At 47.1% G+C, this 21,808-nt stretch overlaps 1 protein-coding gene across 1 annotated transcript in view; it reads left to right on the forward strand.

Moving 5' to 3' along the window:
• Nucleotides 1–21,808, forward strand: part of RAB11FIP4 (RAB11 family interacting protein 4) — a 100,981-nt gene that overhangs the window by 8,818 nt on the left and 70,355 nt on the right. Inside the window, exons 2-3 of the mRNA XM_074320770.2 lie at nt 13,348–13,435; nt 15,308–15,393. Coding sequence (XP_074176871.1) covers nt 13,348–13,435; nt 15,308–15,393 — 174 coding nt within the window. The remainder of the gene's footprint in view (nt 1–13,347; nt 13,436–15,307; nt 15,394–21,808) is intronic.

Consider the following 21,808-nt stretch of genomic DNA (forward strand, 5'->3'; position numbering starts at 1 on the left):
GGAGAGGTCTTGGCTGGTGTTGCTACGGGAGGCAGTCTAATGTAGAGGGAAGCGGCTGGCAAGAGGTAGTCGGGTGTCTTGGCTACAGATCAAGGGAAGACTCCAGCCTCCAAAGGCAGGAAAACCAAGGCAGAAGCAGCACAGCAGGGGGATGGAGCGGCTGAAACTTTCTGGGCACAGACGACCACAGAGCTGGTTTAGAGCAGCGGAAGCAGCTGGTGTTCCCTGCCCTTTGGTCTTGGACTAGTTGATGGAACGGTAGGTATAAGACTTGCTGGGGCTGGCAGAAGCAGGACCCAGTTTGGAGGGCAGGGGTGTGGGATGGATGGGAGAGGTGGGGTCTGGTGACCACAGCCTGCGAGGGAGCACTGATGAGGTGCTGTGATCGCAACTCCTGCAGGCCAGCACGCCCCTTTGATGAGCTAATATTCCCATTTGCCATTAAATAATGGGCGCTAAACCAACCATAGCCCTAGAGTGAGTTGCACCCTTCAGACTACTCGGGGGGATCAAAGATGCCAACCGAGGGACTGACGCTGGGGTTAGAGCCAGTGGTGGACCCTCCCACAGTGCTTGGAGCACTGCTCCTCCCCGGAAAGCCATCTTCCAGGACAGGGGCCCCTCCCCTTGCACGATGAGCTCCCTACCCCCATGGCCAGGAAACCTCCCCCAGAAGGCAGGACAGCCTTGGTCTCACCATCTTCCTTCCTTAGAAACGATCAGCCCACCTGTCCTTGGACCCACCCCCACCCTTCCTTCCGGAGCTGGCAACCCAGAGTTCCAAGTGGCATACACACATTGGACTCTCTTTTGGACCCCTGTTTCAAAACCCTGGAAGGGTCCTTAGAGGTCACCCAGACCCTCACTCTTCCCAGCATGGTCCAGGGGCCGGCAGCATCCTCTCCTCCCAGGAGCTGGTCTCCAAGCCCTGTTTCCGCCGGGCTCCCACTGCCCAGGTTTTGAGTGGCACCTTCTAGGGTTATGGTGCGTTATGGTGGATTCTGTCTCATCTAACCCTGTAATGCTATGAGTAATTTTTTAAAGAATAAGGAAGAGCTCTATTGTTTTTCCCCCCTGAGTTTAAAAATAATCCAATGCATTTTTTAAATTCAACCAACTGACAAATGCAGAAAGAAGAGGTAAAAGGACTGGCCATCCAGCATATAGAGATAACCTGTGTTAACAGCTTTGTCACCAGCTTCCAGGCATGCATTGTCTATTAAAAACAAGAATTTAAAAAAAGCACTCATTTATCAAGAGTGTGCTCTGTGCCAGTTTCCAGGCTAAGTCTTGATGTTGTTTCCTTTGAGTCCTAACACTCCATGAGGCAGACGTTATGGCTCAGAGAGGTTGAGTCAGTCAGCCTTGATGACACAGCTGACAAATGGAGGAGGTGGGATTTGAGCCCAGCTCTGTCTACTTCCAGAGCTTGGGAGTAGTGACATAATATTGCCCCTGGGCATGTAGCAGTATTAAAAGCCATCTACATGCTTTTATACTGTTCCTAGGCTATTTTTACTTCACTCAAAAATACGGCAGAACATCTGGTCCTTCCCTGGGAGCTTCGTGGGCGCTGTCTCCCCACAAGGCAGAGTCTGGCTGAGGAGCTGAGGAAACGTGTTGAAGGACGGGACAGATGGAAGGACGGATGCCTAGGTCAGTCCACCTTAGAGACCACCCAGGCTTCTGTCCTTTTCATTCCTATTCAGACACCAAACAAAGCCCTCTTGGGTGGCCTAAGGGATTCTGGTCAGCAGCAGCTCAGGCTGTGAATGAGGGACCAGCTCGGTGACACTGGAACACGATTGGGGCGGGAGGAGGGGGGTGTCTCATAAAGGAAGGCATTTCCAGCCCAGGAGGTGGTGGCCTGGCTAGTGTGTGACTGGCCTTTCTGGACGCCTGGCCACCTGCCCCTCTCCGTTGTGCACTCAGCGTGCTGCTCACGTAGTCACCCTCCCACCACCACCTGTTACCCCTGCACTCCTTGAGGAGGGGTCCTTCGTCAGTTAGGGGCCCCCCAGCTCGAGAACCAGGAACCAATGCAAAATAGTTTAAAGGCTGAGGAAAGTGTATTGTTTCTCATAACACACACGTCCAAGTTAGGGCAGCTCCAGGGCTGGTGCCTTCAGGGGCTCAGAGGCATCACTCGGGGCCCAACCCCCTTCCATGCAGCTTCCTCGGGTTGGCCCAAGATGGTGGCCACTCTCCAGGAGGGCAAGAAGGGCAAGGAGCATTTCCTGTGGATCATCAGTGTTTTCCCCATCGACAAAGAAAACCTCTTCTAGAAACCTCCTGCGGGTATTTCCTCACATCTCATTGGTTAGAAATGTATAACGTGCTTTTGCCTAAACCATAACGTGCTTTTCCACGTGCTTTTCCACATAAGGTGCTTTTCCCTCCTTCCATCCCTTCCATCCTTTCCCCTCCCCGCCCCTCCTTCCCTCCTCACCCGTCTCCACCCTGCCCCCCCTCCTTTCCCCTATCTCAGAACTAACAGGGAAGCCAGTGGCTGCCTCCCTCTCCAAGTCTGTGCTTGTTTGGGGGGTGGGGGTGAGGGCTCCAGAATATAGGCTCTATTGTGTGCTCTGACATCAGGCAGCTGGGCGGCCTGGGAAAGTGGATAAACAAGCAACTTCCAGCACATTGCCCTGAGGCCCCAGGGGAGGGCTGGAGCCCCCTGGGATGGCAGGAGGAGGGCCCCACAGAGCCAGGGGGGAGTTTGGATGCCAACCTTAGGTGCTGTGGGAGGGGGGCCAGGTGCTAGCTTTTGGACCTTTGGCTGTAAGATGGGAATGAAGGTCCTCTCACAGGACTATTGGGAGAACTGGAAGCAGTGAGACTTGGGAAGCACTCACAAGAATGCCTGACTCCTGGGACACGCTCTCCATGTGGAGCTGCAGTGATGGTGATGGTGACGGTGACCGCTGCCTTACTGCCTTCAGTTCTGCCGTCCAGACCTTCAGGACAAAGTGCAGCTGCCGCCGCCTGGCTCCCAAGCCCCTCTCCTTCAGATTCTGTCCTCTCTGTGGCCTCACACCTTGATGACATCCCCCTTCCTCCATGCCGTTCCTCCCTTGCTCCCTCGTGCTGCCTGCGAGCCCTTCCCCACCATCCCTTTCCAGCACAAGACTGTCCAGCTAGGCCTAAATTCATGATGCCCCCCACTCCCGTTCCATGCCCCAGTGTCCCCACAAGTGTCCCTCAAGGTTAGGGCCTCCAGGCTGGCTGCCCAGAGCAGGGCCCTCAGGTCTGGCAGCTGCCACACGCCGGCCAGGGGCTCCTCCTCAGAAGCCCTTGGAAGGCTCTGTGTGTGTACAGCACAACTTTGATTGGTGGTCTGGAGCAGCGTGGGCAGCACAGGGCTGAGCAGCTCCCCCCAGAGCTGAGCTGTCCTGAAAGCACTTCCTTGCCGGCTGCAGAGGGTTTCAAGGAACCCGAGTGGCCACGGTCCTTGGAGGCTCCCTCTGCCGCTGAGGCCCTGCCTCTGCCCTGTTGACCTGCCTCCCTTTTAAGCTAGGAGTTTCAACCACCACCTACCCAAGCTGAGCCTTGGCACTCTTTTTGCAGGTGTAGAAAACCTCAGACGCCCAGCCAAACCTGGTTACCACCCAAAGAGTAGGACTTGTCACTCAGATGCCCACAGGACCAGGAAGGGAAGCAGCCAGAGTGGGGCTGGGCTGGTGAACTGGGGAGCAGAGCACATGCTGTCTGAAGAATCTGCTGAAACTCAGCTTCGGCCCATTGTAGCTGTGGGGGAATACGGCCCGGTGTTGCCAAATCTTCTGGTTTGTGTGTACAGGTTCCTTAATTTAAAATCACGTTAGCTTTACATATAGTAAAATTCACTTTTGTTGGAGGGTGGGGTGTGGACGTATGATTCCATGAGTCTTAATATTTGCATAGATTCCTATAACCACCACCACCACCACCACCACCACCAGGGTACAGATTCCTGTAACCATCATCGGGGTACAGAACAGTCCCCCCCAGATTCCCTCTTGCTGCCCCTTTGTAGTCAAACTCTGCCCCCCTCCTTACCCTTGGCGACCACTAATCTGCTTGTTCGATGTTGTTATAGTTTTGCCTTTTCCACATCATTTGTGACCATTTGAGACTGACTTTCAATCAACATAATGCATTGAGATCATTCATGTTGTTGGGAGGCAATAGTTTGTTCCTTTTCTATGACAGAACAGTTTGCTTATCCATTCACCTGTCGGGACATTTGGGATGTTTTCAGGTTTGGCCGACTATGTGTTCTATAATGCCGTTGCAGACATGTGTGTGTAGTTTTTTTGTGTCAACATAAGCTTTCATTTCTTTAGGATAAGGAAGTTCTATTCCAGGTTTGCTGGAGTTTTTATCATGAATGGATGTTGAATTTTGTCTGTTGCTTTGTCTGCATCTGTCGGGATGATCATAGTTTTTCTTCTTTGGTCATCTTTAGGGCATGTCAATTGATTTTCAAATGTCGGACTAGTCTTGGTGGATAAACCCCACGTGGTCATGGCTGTGTTGTATTATTCATAGGTATATATTCTAATATTTTATGAGGATCGTTATGTTTATGCTTATGAGGGATATTGGTCTGTAATTTTCTTACACTGCTTTTGTCCGGTTTTAGTATCGGGGTAATGCTAACCTCATTAAATGGGTTGAGAAATGCTCCCTCCTCTTCTGTTTTCTGGAAGAGACTGTGTAGAATTCATTTGTATCTTTCTTAAATGTTTGGTGAAACTATTTGGGCCTGACGTTTTCTTTTTTGGAAAAATTTAAACTGTGAACTTGATTTCTTTAATAGTTATAGTACAATTCAGATTACCTTTTATCTTGTGTAAATTTTGGTGGTTTGTGTCTTTTGAAGAATTAGTCTGTTCTAAGTTGTAGAAATTCTGTGCATAGAGGTGTTTATAGTGTTTCTTTATTAACCTTTTAGAAAATATATAATTTTTTTTAGAGAAGTTTTAGGTTTACAACAAAATTGAAAGGGAGGTACAGAGATTTCTCATTTACCCCCTTCCCCCAAATGCATCGCCTCCTCCCCCTTAGCATCATGCACCAGATGGTACATTTTTTACCAAGGATGAACCCACACTAATGCATCATAATCACCCGAAGTCCATAGTGTACCTTAGGGTTCACTATTGGCGGTGAATGTTCTGTGGGTTTGCACAAATGTATGACATACATCCATCATTACAATATATAGAATCTTTTCACTTCCCTAAAAATCCTCTGTACCTATTAACCTTTTAAAGTTTTCAGGACTGTAGTGATATCTGCTTACATTTCTGATATTGGTCATGTGTGTCTTCTCTCCGTTTTTTGTTAGTTTGGCTAGAGATTCATCAATTTAATCTTTTCAAAGAACCAGCTTTTGGTTTCATTGATTTTTCTTTACTGTTCTTCTGTTTTCAGTTTTTCAATTTTGGCTTTTTATTCTTTCTTTTCTTCTTTTTACTTTGGGTTTGAGTTTTATGTTGTATTTTTATTGTCATGTAATTTCAAATATCCTCTGAGACTTCTTTGACCTATGGATTAGATAGACATATGTGGTTCAATTGTCAAGTATTTGGGAATTTTCCAGATGTCTTTCTGTTATTGATTTTAGTTTAATTGCATTATGGTCAGAGCACATAGTTTGTATGATTTCAACTCTTCTGAATTTGTTAAGTTTTGTTTAATGGTCCCAAGATATGATCTATCTTGGTGAATGTTTCATGTGCACATGAAAAGAATGTATATTCTGCTATTATTGGGTGAGCGTTTTATAAATGTCAATCAGGTTAAGTGGTTAACGGTGTTGTTCAGGTCTTTTATATCCTTGTTGATTTTCCATCCAATTAGTTCTATTGATTGAAGGAAGTGAAGTCTCCAACTATAATAGTCAATTTGTTTCTGTTGTTTCTCCTGTCAGTTCTGTTAGTTTTTGCTTCCTATGTCTTGGAACTCTGTTGTTAGTTGCGTGCACATTTAGGATGTCATCTTAGTGGGTTGACCCTTTTATGTAATGTTCCTCTTAATCTTTGGTAGTTTTCCTTGTTCAGATTAGATAATTTCTATTATTCTCTCTTCAAGTTCACTGTTTTTTTGTCTGTTTTTTCTGTCCTCTCCATTCTGTTATTGATTCCATCCAGTGAATTTTTTATTTCAGTTTTTTGTATATTTTTTCTTTCTAAAATTTCCATTCAGTTCTTTTTATTTTATTTTAATTTTTTATTGGGGAATATTGGCGAACAGTGTGTTTTTCCAGCGCCCATCAGCTCCAAGTCGTTGTCCTTCAGTCTAGTTGTGGAGGGCGCAGCTCAGCTCCAAGTCCAGTTGCCGTTTTCAATCTTTAGTTGCAGGGAGCGCAGCCCACCATCCCATGCGGGAATTGAACCAGCAACCTTGTTGTTGAGAGCTCGGCTCTAAGCAACTGAGACATCAGTCCACCCCTCTGGAAGCTCAGTGGCAGCTCATTGTCTTCAATCTACTTGCGGAGAGCGCAGGTCACTGGCCCATGTGGGAATCGAATCAGCAACCCTGTTGTTCAGAGCTCGCGCTCTAACCCACTGAGCCATCCAGCCTCCCCATTCAGTTCTAGTGTCTATTTTTTTCTGAGAATTTCTATATTTCTATTTGTTTCCAGAGTGTTCACCCTTACTTCATGAAGCATGGTCATGATAATTGCTTTAAAGTTTCTGTCTACTAATGATAACATCTGGGTCATCTTGGCGTTGATATTTATTGATTGTCTCTTCCCTTATGCATTGTTGAGCTTGTCTTGTTCCTTTGTATGTCAAGTAATTTTGGATTGTGTCTTGGGCGTTTTGAATATTATATTCTGAGACTCTGGGTCCTGTTAAAATCTAAAGTATATCAGTGTTTTGTTCGTTTTTTTAATCAGGAAATCAACCTAGTTAGGTTGAAGCCTCAGATCCCAGCCTGCTCTCTGAGCTGTAGTTCCAATGTCAGTTCAGTTTCAAAGCCTTTGAAGCACTATTTGGATCTACTTCAAGTGTGCGCTCTCCAGGGGCCATTCTGTTCGCTGTCTACACTGTAGTTCTGTTCTCAAAGCCTTTGGTTTGCTGTTTGGGTTAGAGCCATGTATGTGCAGCTTAGGAGTCGGCCGAGAACGTCAAACACAATTTTATGGGATCCTCTTCTTGAGCTCACTCACTCCTCTCTGTGCTCCCCCTCATTCCTGCCGCCCTCAAGCTCCCAGTAGTCCCTTTACCTGGTCTTTTGTTTAGAAATCTGAGATTTTTGCCTCCCTGTGCTGTTTCACACTTCCCATCACTGATTCTCCAGCAGGATGAGGTGGTAAGAGGAAAGAAATGAATAATAGGAATTTCTACTCCCCCCCCCCCCCACACACACACACTTTGACCCCAGGGACCATATTTCCTAGTTTCTCTTCCTACAGAGAAAGATTTTTCCTCTCTGGGAGTTTTAGGTGCTTGCCTGGCTGCTGTTGCCGCTGCCACCACCCAGCTTGGGGCCTGGAGCTTGCCTTGGGGTAGGCCTGGGAGAGGGATTAAAACAAAACAAAACAGGCATTTCTTCCAGTTTCTCTGTCCCAAAAGGGCCCTCTCCCCTGGCCTCTCATCAAAATTACAGTTTCTTTTGGAGCTTTTGCTGTTATACCTGCTGTGTAGTTCTGGGATTTGGGCTACCTGAATCTAGGGTGGAAAATAGGTGAGGAAAAAAAATAAATCAGGAGACTTACTACCACCATCTTCATCTTCCTTCAAGATTTTTATTTATTTCATTCTTTGATTTTTTAACTTCAAGTTTAGTTTTCCTCCCAATCTGTCTGCTACTATTTACTTTTCAGAGTCCAAATCTTAGGGTCTTTGCTCTGGCTATTTCCTTTCTGTACAACACCCTTTCCCTTTATGTCCACATGGGTCACTTTTAAGTCTTTGTTCAAATGGTATCTTCTCAATTAGACCCATCTAAACATACTATTCTCTATAGCCAGCTCTGCAACCACCCAAAGCCCTCCCCTCCTGCTATATTTTGTCCTCTATCTTCTAAAATACTACAGTACACATTTCTTAAGGTGTATTATTTATTTTCTGTCTCCTCCCTACCTAGAATGTAAGCACCATTATAGCAAGGATTGTGGTCTCTTTCTTCATTGATGTATCTCAGACACCCAAAACAAGCCCCAGCTTCAACTAGTAGACTAGTTGCTTTATGTATTCTGTCCAGAGTTTTCATTTATAATCAGTGGAAGAGAGAAATGTAGTGTACTGACTCCATCTTAACCCAAAATTGTAAGATTGTCTATAAGTTGCATTTGGGATGCTGGTTGGAGACCTCTGTTTTAACAACACATTTTAAATTACACGTTTTCTCTTAAATACAGCAGGTCCTTGCTTGAACATAGAGTCGTTCAACGTCATTTTGTTACAGCATTTATGAGATGCCGTATTTATATCAATTAGCCTGTGGTAAAATTGGTTGCGTTATACATTGTACATCATTTCACTTAAAGTCTCAGAACCTATTGACAACATTAAGTGAGGGCTTACTGTATTCAAATTCTTAACCAAAGGTTCTCTGTACCCATGCCAGTTTTTCTAGGTGAAAAGAGAGCAAAATACAAATTTATTCTTTCTCTGGTCAGAGCAAGCCCCCAGACTTGTCATAATAATAACAACAGTGATTATACTTACATTAGTAGAAATAATAATTATTGGTAAAGTGCATGAACTCTGGAGCCAGGCTACCTGTGTTGAAATCCCAACTCTGCCTCTTACTAGTTGTGGGACTTTAACCCTGAATGATTTAGCTTTTCTGTGCCTCAGTTTCCTCACCTGTACAATGGGAATAAAAATTGTATCTACCTCTGAAGTGGTTGTGAGGATTCAATGAATCCATACGTATAGAGTGCTTAGAAGAGGCAAAGGAAGAGTTACAAAGCATTTGCTTGCTTAATAATAGAATGGCTAATGTTTATTAGGCACTTTACCTGCAGACTGAGCCAACTTATCTCCCTTGTTCAGATAAGGCAGCTGAGACGTCAGAGAGGCAAACAGCTTGTTTGACTCCATCTGGCTTGCAGATCTCGAAATTGGGGAGGCGTGGGTGGCTGGGCACAGGCTCCGTCCGGGAGGATCTGGCTGGTGATCAAGCAGAGAACAGCAGCAATGTCGTCTGGCCTGAGCTAGAAGAGATGTGACCCGGGGGAATGGGGGGGTGGGTGGGGGGAATCAGGCTAAAGAGAAAGGCAACAGAAATAGAAGGGGAAGCCTGGTAATTGAGTGGCGCCAAAACGGAAAGAGCAATATTTTACTGCCAGTGAAACAACCAGTTTCCCCAGCAGCTAGCTTTGCAGCCCAGCTGTGTGCCCCAGTGACAACAGCTGCTTGTGCAGTCCCCGCCAGGCTCAGTGTCCCCACCGCTCCTGGCCTGGGTGCCGAGTGCAGACCCCCGGGTGCCCAGCCATGCATGGTGTGTGTACCACTGGGTGGGACCCCGGCACCTGTGGCCCCAGTTCACCATGAAGACCACGTGTGGGTGTTTATTTGCTGAACTCACTGTGTGACCTTGAGCAAGCCCACCCCTCCCTGGAACTTGGTCTCCCTGTTTATAAAATGAAGGGCTAGGTCAGCTGAATGCACCCCTTGAGTGCATTGGCAAAAGGTTATCTAATGTCCAGGAACGCTGAGACTCTTGGTGATCACGGTGAGGGGTTCCAGCCACAGGAGGTAAACCTCCTTTGATACACAGGCGGTAGGGGATTGAAACTAACTGGGCTGCAGACAACCCGATAAGAGCCTGCCTCTGCAGGAAGACAGTAGAGTGCAGGGGTCAAGGCGGAGTTACCACTGCAATGACTCCCTAAATGTCTAACCTCTCTGAGCCTCAGTCACCTCAGCTGTAAAATGGGAGACTAATAGTAGCTACTGTTAAGGTGGTTGTGAGGATTAGATGAGACTAAGTCCAGCCAGAGTTTAGCACCGTGCTATAGACTATGGCAAGCCCTTTGGAAACCCAGCAAGGATTTTAATATTCCCCATATAAGCTATGCTATTATTTATTTTTTTAAAAATCATTGAGCCTATAATTATGGTATTTATTGATATAATTGGTGTTTATTGTTATAATAATTCTACAGTGGTCCTGCCTGTTCTCTAAAGGGCTGTTCAGCCATTGACATGGCACTTTCACATCCGTAACTTTCTGGGATCTCCATTCTTTGGAGAGCCCTCTGAGAGTCTCCTGGGCCACAGCCTAGGGTGTTTGCAGTGGCCTTCAGACCCCATCTGTCTGTTGTCATCGAATACCTCCTCACCTCAGGCTGGCTCAGGGGGGATCCACAGTCTGGCCCTACAAGTATCTCCCAACCCCAGGGAGTCACAAACCACATGGATTACAGACCCGAATCCACAGGCTGCTGCCTCTTAGGTGGACGTGAGGTTGGGGCTTCTCATCAACCATTCAGCACTCGGTGACTCTGCCCTTGACTTGCCTCAGAGATAATTAAGGCATAGCCCCGACCTTGGGGGGATTGTAGGAGTAAGCAAGCGCCAGGAGGCTGAGGCTCCCAGGTACCCCAGGCCATCCCTGTATTCATAGACTCCCTACAATGCCAGTAATGAGAACACAGGAGGAGAGGAGGCGGGGTGCAGCTGGGGTGGTGGGTGGGCTCCCGAAAGTCCTACAGGTGGCACCTGGGCATTGCTATTCTCAGAAGCCATGTTATTGCCTGACAGTGTCAGAGGCTATTTTGGCTTGAGGGGGTGGGGTGGGTGGAGGGCAGCTGCAATGCTGAGGATATTCCTGCTGAGGAGGGAGCTGGCAGAAAGCTATCTTCCTCCTTCACTGGAATTCCTCAGGCATTTCCAGAGAGCCTGCTAAGTACAAGGTTCGGGGGGTAGGGGTCACCCTGCAACCCCAGACTCACACCCAAGTGGACTAGAGGGCCACCAGCTCAGCGAGGGAGGAGAGATGCTTGTGTAAGGTCTGTCCTTACTCATTGATCATCTTCCAAAGCCCACTGGGCACAGCCCCATAATGCCAGGCCACTGGCAGTAAGTGACCAGGGCTTTAGACCCCTGCTGCAACTGCCACACTGGAAGTGTCCCGTGGGCATGCAGGAAACATGGTCCTTGTGAATAGATGAATCCCCCAACATGCCTTGGGCATCAGAGCATGCGTGCGGTGGGGGTGCAGGCTGGAGGGTGTCTGCCATGACAATACTAACAAGAACAGTGACAGAATCCCTTTCCTACAGGCTGTGCTCTACAGTTTCCAAAATGCTTTCATAACCATCACCTGCAGCCTAGCCCAAAAGGAGCCTGGGAGAAAGCTTTAGGTACTGGTGGTGGTTATGGGTGTGGGGAGGGCAAGTACCTGAGGATGAGCACGTGTGTATCTGTGTGACTATGTACGTGGTTCGCCATCAGCCCCTAGCAGAGTGCCCTGCGTGCAGGGGTGCCCAGTCTTTGCTTGTTGAATGAGTGAGTGAGAGAATGAATGCATGAATGAATGCTTGTGTGTGTGTGCTGTAAAGGGGCTGCCACTAAGTTACAGGCTGATTTAGAAGTGGGCTTCTGGAAGAAATATCAAGTTGAATTTCAGGTGCTGGAAATGTAGGGTGAAAAAATGGCTCCAATTAATTAATTACAAAAGAGAGATTTGAAAAAATCGACCATTGCCAAAAACAAGGAAAAAATACCCAGCGCTCATAAGTTTGAAGTCAGTTGCTCTGGTTAAAGACTTAATTAAGACATCATTACAGAGAATAATTTGGCAACTGTTTTCAAAAGCCCTAAAAACTTAGATGTTTTGGAGAACCATTTATATTCATTTACTCAACAAATACCGTGTTTTCCCCGAAAATCAGACCTAGCCAGACAATCAGCTCGAATGCATCTTTTGGAGGAAAAATTAATATAAGACCCAGTCTTATTTTACTATAGCATAAGACTGGGTCTTTAATATAATATAACACAATATAATATAAAATAATACCGCGTCTTATATTAATTTTTGCTCCAAAAGATGCACTAGAGCTGATGGTCCAGCTAGGTCTTATTTTCGGGGAAACACGGTATTTATGAAGCTTCTACAATGTGCCAGTCATGATATGAGCTACTAGGTACACAGTGGTGATTAAAACAGATGTGATTGTTGCCATCAGGGAACTTATTTTCTAGCGGGGAAGATTCAAATTGATAAAGTTATCACATAAATATATAATTACACAATGCAATAAATGATTTGAAGGGAAAGTGTAGGGTGCTACATGACAGGGTAACAGCAGGATGGGCCCTAATTAGATGCGAATGGTCAGGACAGGCTTGTCTGGTGGAGAAACATTCAATAGAGGTTAAATGGAGACCCGAAGGATGAATAGATGTCAGATGATGAATGGGGAGGATAAGCATTTGAAATATAGAGAACAGCATGTGCAAAGGCCCTGAGGCAGAAAAGAGCTTGATTTGCTTGAAGAGTTGAGTAAAGGCCAGTGTGGCTGGAATGCAGTGAGTAACAGAAAGAGTAGGAGGAGATGGGACTGGAGAGGCCAGATCAGATAGGGCCTTGTAGGCCATGTTACGGAGTTGGATTTTATCCTGAGTGTAGTGGACACTCAGAAGATTTTAAGCAAGGGAGTCGGTGACGTGATCCAGTTGAAGTGGAGAATGAATTGGGGTCTGAAAGTGGAAGAAGGTAGATGAATTAGGAGCTTTGCATAGTCAGGGAGAGAGATGATGATGGCTATGGGACCCCAGGGTTGGTGTGGAAAGGAAGGTAGCTTTGGGATACAGTTTTGGGGTATGGATTGGGTGTGGGTGAGAGGAAGCAGTCCTAAAGATGCTGATATAATTATTTCCTCCTTGTGGACAAAGGGGAATTTGACCAAAGTTCTCTCAGAACTAGTACAAACTACAAAGAAAAAAAAGTCAAAACTATGTGTTGAAAAGTGGCAAATGACAAGATTTTGATTCATTTTCTAGAGTTTCTGCGGTGAGTTTGTATTATTTTTGTATGAAAGACACTATTAAGTTAAAAAACAAAGCAGAGTGATTACTTTCCACATGCCAGTCTTTGTGGGAAGGACTTGAAGAGGATAACTGGCCCAAACAAATGGTTTTCTCAACACTGAGGTGTTGGCATTGCTTTTCCTCATGGGTGGTCTCTGTCAGCCTCAGGAGAACAAAGTGGCCCACCTGCTCTCTGGGGCTGGCGCTGACCCCAGGTTGTGGGGAGGAGGGCTAGGAGATGACTGCAGGTATCACCTTGGCTCAGCTGAAACCTCCCTCCATCCCAGCCTCCTGGCCAGCCTTACCGTAAGCCCTCTGGGGCATTTCTGGGGAGCTCATGCCTGTCACTTCTTTCTTTCCACAGGTGGAAAAACTTGTGAAATATTTGGATCCCAATGACCTGGGAAGAATCAATTTCAAGGACTTTTGCCGGGGGGTGTTCGCCATGAAAGGTGAGGTCTTCTGGGAGAGGGGGTCCTCGGAGCGTTCAGGATCCTGCCCAGCTGCAGAGGCTGGCAGGACTTGGGTTTTAGCTCAGAGTCCTCCCCACGGGGGTCCCAGGAGCCCAGGATGGGTTCCAGAAATGGCTGTGCTCCTGGCTCCCCATGGGTGCTGTGGGGAAGGGCTGTCTGTGAACCTCTGCTGTGGAGTTCCACACCCAGAGCCAGGCATGTCCGAATGGCCGGTCAGTCATTTCTTCCCTTCCTGTTGTCTGTCCCCCTTGGGGGAAGGACCCCCTCTGCTTTCCTTTTGTCTGTCTCCTTCCTCCTCCCAGAGGACGTCATCTCCCTCTAGACCAAGCTCCTGAGGAGTTTCCTAGGACTTGAAGTTTTAAAACCAGGAGAATTCTGGGCAAAACTGGACAGAGCTGGCGCCCCTATTCCCCTTACCTCCCTTTAAGTTTCCTTCATTGGTTTCCTACCACATCTCCTTCTCTAAACGCCCCCAAATCCTTCCTTTCCTCCCTGCTCCTCCCCTTTAACCTTTTCACTACATTAATTGATATCAAGTTTGTTCTCCAAAATGTGTCAAAAATCCACGGAAAATAATTACAGTATTTAAGTTTTTAAGGAAATGCAGTTAAGGTGCTACATTTTATTAAAATAAATATTTAAAGTACAAAATTTCCCTACTGTTATTCATTCTTGAAAAACACAAAAATGTAGAAAAATGTACATCTGCTTTGTTAAACTTCCTTTCTGGAACACTGAGCTCGTGGGGTAAAGTCGAATGCTGCACGCAGTCTGTGGCATGGAAATATCATTCGACTATAGACGAACGTTGCAGAGTTAAGGAGGCAATATAAATTCCCCTCTTCCCCCCCCAATTCAAAGGCAGTTGTGGGAGACCCCAGGAATATGGGATCAGAATATGGCCACTTCTACCACCAACTGTTTGCTTAGAGAAGGGAGCTCAGGTCACCAGCAGGTGACTTGCTACGGTGGCCCCCCTGGCTGCAGAGAGAACAGTTTACTCCTAGGAGTCCTGAGGCCTTCCTGTTACTCATGAAGGGAGCCAAGGCTCCCTGTCTGTGTGGCCAGGAGGAATCCTTTTCCGTGGGGTAGTCTGCGTTCTGGAAGGAAGCAGGAATTACTGCCATGGACATGAGGGGCAAAGGGAAATGAGCTGAGAGGTTGGGGGGATTGCTCACGGCAGGCCCCCGATAAATGTTTGCAAATGGAGTTGACTCTCTAGGGCACCACTCACTGTACCTGTCATGTGCCCACGCGAGGTACTTTGCAAGTTTTGACCACCTTTGTCCCATTTGATTTTGGTGCCTTTGCTCGGGAACTGAGGAGGGAGGCCACCTGTGTAACTGAGTCAGCAGGAGGTAGAGCCTGACGGTGACCCTATCCTAGGTTCTGGAGTTTGCAGGGCTGCAGAGGGCCTCAGCTTCAGGGTGATGTATGCATTGTGCCTCAGCTTCAGGGTGATGTATGCATTGGGAGTCCCTGCGAACCAGGCAGGGCGTATTGTCTTATACCCCTTCCTCCAGGAAGGCCTTCTTGACTCCCTTCGCCCCCAGCCTGCCCTCCACGTTTGGGAGTCTCTTTTCTGTGTGTTCCCTGTTGGGGTTAGTCCCAGTGGAAGAACATCTGGAGAGCAAGGACCTGTCTCAGCTCCCTCCGCAGAGCCCTGGACCGGCTTCTCTACAGCCTGGGAGTTCCATCTCTGCCTTTGAATGATCAGCTGGTCTCCTGGAAGCCCAGGCCATCTCCTGGAAGGCCCCATGGCCCTTCCCACCCCAGACCTGTTAATCAGAAGCAAAGCTCCCATGCCAGGCTGAGGCTCTGACCCTCTGCTGTCCGTCTGTCCATCCACAGGGTGTGAGGCACTGCTGAAGGACGTGCTGTCCGTGGAGAGCGCGGGGACGCTGCCCTGCGCACCGGAGATCCCAGAAGTGGAGCAGGTAGGAGAGGGCGGCCTTGGGCCCCTCCACGCTCAGGAGTGATGGCACCTCCTGCGGCCCTTCTTGCCCTTCTTGGTCTTCTTGCCTTGGTTTCACCTTTTTGGTGTCTAGGAGCCTGTGAGCCACCTCTGAAGACCCTTGGCTTCCAAATCAAGAAATAGTTTTGGGGACCAGAGCAATGAAGCCCCCTGGGAAGCCACTGCAGAGAGTGTAGGGGCTGGGGGGGTCCTCACAGAGCACCTGTACTCTACCTCTGTGGTACCAAGGAGAAACTGAGCCCAGAGAGGGCAAGTGACAGGCTCAGGGTCAGCAGCACGCAGGATGACAATATGTTTCTTTTCTCCTGTGCCATGCCACGCTGAGCCGACAGGTCCCAGGGTGGTTTTTGTTTTTGTTTTTTCTAAACAACCACCACCAGTTCCCCAGTTCTCTGATACCAAGTGGGTGTCCAGCAACTCTGTTCAGTTCTGACACTAACTACCCAGAGTTGGTACAGACCCAGGGTCAAGGACTCAGTCCCCCAAGATTGCCCCACTTGGGGGCAGCCACAAATGGGGTGTTCAGGCTCCCTGTACTGCTGTTGGTTGACTAGAAATGTGGGAGTTCCCATGACTCTGCTCAGGTTCAATAATTCACTAGAACAACTCAGAGAACTCAGGAAAATACTATTATTTATTGTCAAATGAACTCAAAAAGAGTCTGGAGGCTTTGGCTAGAAGCAAATGATAAAGATCTATTCAAGGGTCTTAGGGTTTGCACACTAGAAACACAACTAGGCAGTAAGTACCCAGAAGTGTTCCAAAGGAGAAAGAAAAGCTGAGAATTCTTATAATAAAAATTTCATTCTTGAGAAGAATCAGCCCTGCATTCTCAGCCTCTGACTTGATCTGAGATGGTAACCTTCTAGATGGCCAGTAATCTGGATAAAGCTGTCAGGTGGTCTGGGTATGTAAACCTTCTTTTCTTAGTCCTTCAGTGGGTAACCAGAGGGTATCTGGCTGTTTGATGTATATCTAGGCATTAATGCAGGACTGGAAAGTTCAAAAATTTAAGTTCCAAGGCCAGTTAAAACAAGAATAAAATTGTTGCCTCATGTCTCAATGTGCTTGATTTTAGTAATTTAGCAGCTTGAGTATAGTGACTCCATTTTATTTCTTCACTCTTCCTCATTATGCTTATAGGTTTATTATAAAGGAGAGAACTTAGGAACTGACAAATGGGAAAGAAGCATAGGACAAGGTATGGGCAGGGTTTCCGAGTGGGAATTCCCGCCCGTTCTCAGAATTTTTTTTTCCCGCTTTCCTGTTCCCGAATCCCGAGATGCAAACTGTTTTCTGTTCTCCACAATGAATCGTTTACACAAAGTGATGGCCGATACTACTAACCACCTGGGTTCAAGGAGCTGATTTTCCCGATTTCCCAACCAACTTTTCTCTGGATTCGGGAACGGAAAAGTGAAAAATTTCCTGAGAACAGGCAGGAATTCCCGCCCGGAAACCCTATCCATATCCCACTTTGGCTACTGACTAGCCATGCAAACTAGGGCAAGTTACTTAACCCCTCTGAGCCTCAGTTTCCTCAGTTGTAAAACAGGGTTTGCCATACCAATCCAGGGGACTTGGGAAAATTCAGTGAGAAAACAGACTGCTTCATACATGAGAATTCCCTGCCTCCTCTTGCTGTATCTTGGAGATTAGTATTAGAAAGTGGTACTGAAGTTACAGGCGCTCCCTGACTTACACATGATGGGTTTACGTCACAGGTTGGAAATATCCTTACGCTGAAAAAGCATTTAATACACCTGAACAGGACGGCTTAGCCAAGCTGAGCGTACCCGTGCTCAGAACACCCACACTAGCCTCCAGCTGGGGAAAAGCACCTAACACGGTGAACTACACACTTTGCAGTGTTGGTGGCTGGTCACCGTGCCCAGGCCTCGAGACACGTGGCTGACTGGGCTCTCTGCTGCTGCCGCCCGGCATCACGAGAGTCATGTAAAGCGTATCGCCAGCCCCGGGAAAGAGCAAAATCCAAACTGTGAAGTATGGTTTCTACCGAATGTGGATCGCTTTCGCACCATTGTAAAGTCGAAAAATCATAAGTCGAACCATTCTGAGTCAGGGACTGTCTGTCTAGTTTGCATCTTTCATTTCACCATGGATACTGGTGCTTCAAAATTATGTCAAAATAAAGGCCTGCCCGTGAGGAGGCAGAGGCCAGAGTGGAGCCGTGGCCGGGACTTCCCTCCCCATGGTACCCGGGTGGTATTCCGGTCGTGGGCTGCTTTCCGGGGGCCCCCACACTAGGCCATCCACACTTCTAGAAAAGATGGCTTGTGGAAAAAGGGTGGGAAATAGGCACAGAAGAGCTGTCTTGTTTTTAAAGCAATATTGTTTTCCCAAAATACAACATCTGGTGTGTATAGTAATGCAGAGGTCATGTCAGTTGAATTTCAGCAACCCCAGTCCTCCCCTCACTTCCTCTCTCTCAGGACTTGCACACATACAGACTTTCATTTCCTCTGGTGTAAGCCCTCCTGGGTGAACTCTTTTCTGCCCTCCACGTGGTCTGGCCCTTACAGGTGGCCCAAGCCCAGCAAGGTGGTGACTGATCGCTGGACACAGTGGGTAGCCTTGCCGGGGAGCGCCCGCTGGCACAGCGTGGCTGACCTGAACTGTTTCTCACCATGGGCTCCCGTGTGCTGGCAGGGAGATGAGGGGGGACAGTTCAAAGGCCAGTGTGCTGGGCCGCTGGGCTCCTGAGGTGATGGGTCTCGAAGGCCCTGTGACGGGAAGGAACCCCCTTACTGCCTCAGGCTCCTATCGTGTTCAGCTCTGGGCTCCATTTGGCTGAAGGCCAGGAGCGGCAAGACCACAGCTCTTCAGGTGGCGATGTTGAGGGGCCCAGCCTGGGACAGGCTTTCCTCCTATAGGCCAGGCCCTCAGTGCCCTGCTGTGTCCCGGCTGTCCCCTAGGGGTCAGCTTAAGACTGATGAGAGCCTGGATCACTCCGGGCTTCTCAGGTGCTGTCAGGGGATGCATTGTGAGGAGTGGCTTGGGGACTGTGCAGCGATGACACATGATAGGACAATAGCAGCAAGCCCCCCTTTCCCTCCTGCCCTCAGGGTGGGGTGAAAACCTCTGACATCACCACTGATGAGGGTCATAGTTAAAATAGTGTAATACTTTAGCGTTGGCTGGTGGTAAACAGTTGCACACCTGACATCCTAAGGGTACCCCGCCCTGCTCATTCCTCTCCCAGGCCCCATGAACCCCCACCATTGGGCTGTCACAGCAGGGTCTCTCAGCCTGCTGTCCAGACTTGCAGGCTCATGCAAGTTGACCGGGGGCAGGTGGCACCTTCCGATGCACCAGTTCTTGAACTTACTGGATGTCACCCTGCCTGTGTCCTCAGAGCCTGTGGCACCCTGGCACAAAAAAAGCAAAAAACAAAAAACAAAAAAAGCCCACCTCATCGAAGGTTTAGTAAACCCAACTGTTGGGCGGGTTTCCCGATGCAGGGGATTTGAGTTTGGCCAGAGGGAACGCTGGATGTCTCCAGTGTTCAAGACTGATGTCTCAGGAAGTGCCCTGGGAGTCCCTCTTGAGGTTGGCCTGCTCAGCGGCTGCCCACTGTGCTCCCTTTTTTCACAGCCCCCCATTCATATGGTGTAGGGGTCTCTGTAGGGTGGGGTCATGGGCAGGCACCCATGAGAGCACCCCCAGGCTTCAAAGGCTAGGGGGCAGTGAGATGAAACCTAACCCCACGAGTGCTATAAGATCCTGGGCCCTTGGCAATTCTCCACATGGGCTGCTTAATAGGGACACCATAAAACAAATAGGACATCAAGCCACCTGCTCCTGAGTAACAGCCGTCTCAGCAAATGGTGTCACCATCCATCCAGCCCCCAAGCCAGAAAGTCATCCTTGATGTCCCCACATCCAGCCGGCCTCTAGTCCTCTGGTCTCCGCTCACCCCCTTTGTCCTCTCACTGCCACCTGCTGGCTCTCTTCATGGTCCCCAGCCTTTCTCTCTCCAGACCCACATTTCACAGTTGCCTCAGGATCTTGCTAAGGAGCTGCTCCGATTGGGTCACACCCCCTTTCTGTGGGTCCTCATCACCAATGGGATGAAATCCATCAGCTCTTACCCACCCCTCCAGCTTCATCTCTCACCACAGTACATCTCAAACCCTGGAATTGGTGGCACCCATCTGCTCCTCCGAGACTTTGCACAAGTTGTCTTTTTTCTGGGATGTCCTCCATCCACTGTCCCAGGGCTAACTTCTGCTCATCACTTAAGACTTACATAGGCACCTCCTTCTCCAAGAAGCCTCCCCTGGTTCCCTGTGCCCCAGCTTGCCCTCCAGCCTGGAGGAGGACCTACACTGGGCTTCTGTGGGTCCCTGTGCCCTCCATCACTGCCTTAACCTCACCCTCCAGGATGGCTCCCTGTTCCCTGTACAGTGACACCATTTCACCTCATGGTGGCGGGGCTCAAGCTGAGCTTCCTCACACCCAGCACTGCACCCACAGTGAACATACTTATCTATGCTCCATAGAGCCTTTCTCTAAGTATTTCTAGGAGTAGAAATCTAGACATGGATTTGTTGTATTGAAAGGTATGCAGATTTTTAAAATATCATTTTAATAGATGTGGCCAAAATTTTCTTCCAAAAAGATGGTACCAATTGTATCATCCAGTAATATATGAGAATGCCCAAAACCTTTGCCAACCCTGGAAGGTTTCCGTCTACCTGCAAGTCTTCCCTTTACTCTTCTCCCCTCCTTTCTCCAATCTTGCCAATATGATGGAGAGAAGAAACTCATTCTCACTTTCATTTGTGTTGCTGTTTACCAGTGAAGTAGCTGTTTCCTGTCTTCACTGGCCTTTTGGCGTTCTTCTTTTGTGAATTGCCTATTCATAGTCCTTGCCCGTTTTCTGTTGGGTTGTTTGTCTTTTCCTCATTGACTTATAAGAAATGTAAACCTTTATGCATTTTGCTTATATTTTAATCTTGGTTTTGATGTCTTTTAAGATACAGAACTTCAAAATTCCAATGTAATCATTATCAGTCTTTTTATGCCATTTACATGTGGTGTATTATTTTGTGCCTTCTCTACCTCAAGGCTATACACATATTCTCCTGTTATTTTTTTCAAATACTTGTAGACAAAGTGTTTATGCTTAGCTCTTTGATCCACCTGGTGCATGTTTTTGGTTTTGATGAAGATAATAGCTGGCATTATTATTTTCCACATGTTACCAGCTGTTCAAGTTCCTCCTGTAACCTCTTTCCTCAGTCATTTGAAATTTCATTCCTTTATTGTTTGCTAGATTTCCTTACAAACATGGGTTTGTTTCTGGATTCTGGTTACGTTGATCTATTTGTCCCCCTACTTCTGAGCCCAAACCACAGTTTCAGTTACTCTTGCATTTATAGTTTGATATCTGATAGAGAAAGCCTCTCTTATCATTTTCAAGTTTTTTTTCTTTTTTGTATTCTTACATATTTTCTCTTCCAGGGTGGTCTTTCTTGGTCAAATTCAATTAAAAATCCTGCTAGAGATTTTGTTTGAAATTTGTATATCAATTGAAGGGATTTGACTTCTATACAATATTGAGTTCTCTTATCCAGGAGCACAGTATGTCTCTTCATTTATTCTGGCCTTTCTTTATGCCCTTCAGAAAAGTCCAATGATTTTTTTCAAACAGGTTCTGCACGTTTCTTTGTCAGGTGACTGTCTTTTAGAGTTTCTGTTGTTATGTGTAGGATCTTTTTGCCATGATATTTTCTAATTGGTAATGGCTACTATATAGGACAGATTTTCATTTTTGGTGTTGATCTTGTTATGACAACCATACTAAACTCCCTTCTTAGTTTTAATAGTTAATTTATGTACTATTTTCAAACCTGCTTAACGATGTAGCCATATTATTTTTCTGCATCAATTTAAATGGCTACATAATATTTCATCACATGAAGACAGACAAATTTATTTACCAGTTCCTAATTGTTAGGCGTATATATTTTTTTAACCTGAATTTGCGATTAATAAAAGTAGTGTAATAACCATTCTTGTAGCTAAATCGTTCCCCACAGTAGTAATCATTGCTTCAGAATAGGTCAGAGGTTGGCAAATTATAGCTGCTATGGGCCAAATCTAGCAGCCTGTTTTTGTAAATAAAGTTTTATTCGAACACAGACATACTCATTTGCTCACTTTTTGACTGTGGCTGCTTTCACACTACAATGGCAGAGCTGAGTGGCTGCCACATCGCTTTTGGTCCGCAAAGCTTAATATATTTATTATTTGCCTTTTACAGAAAAAGTTTGCCAAACTTTGGGATAAATTCTGATAGGTAGAAACTGTTTTATCAAAAAGATGCAAATCTTAAAATTTCTAATACATCT

The sequence above is a fragment of the Rhinolophus sinicus genome, chromosome 12, assembly GCF_057876585.1.
Source record: "Rhinolophus sinicus isolate RSI-liver-muscle chromosome 12, RSI-T2T, whole genome shotgun sequence".
Lineage (NCBI taxonomy): Eukaryota > Metazoa > Chordata > Mammalia > Chiroptera > Rhinolophidae > Rhinolophus > Rhinolophus sinicus.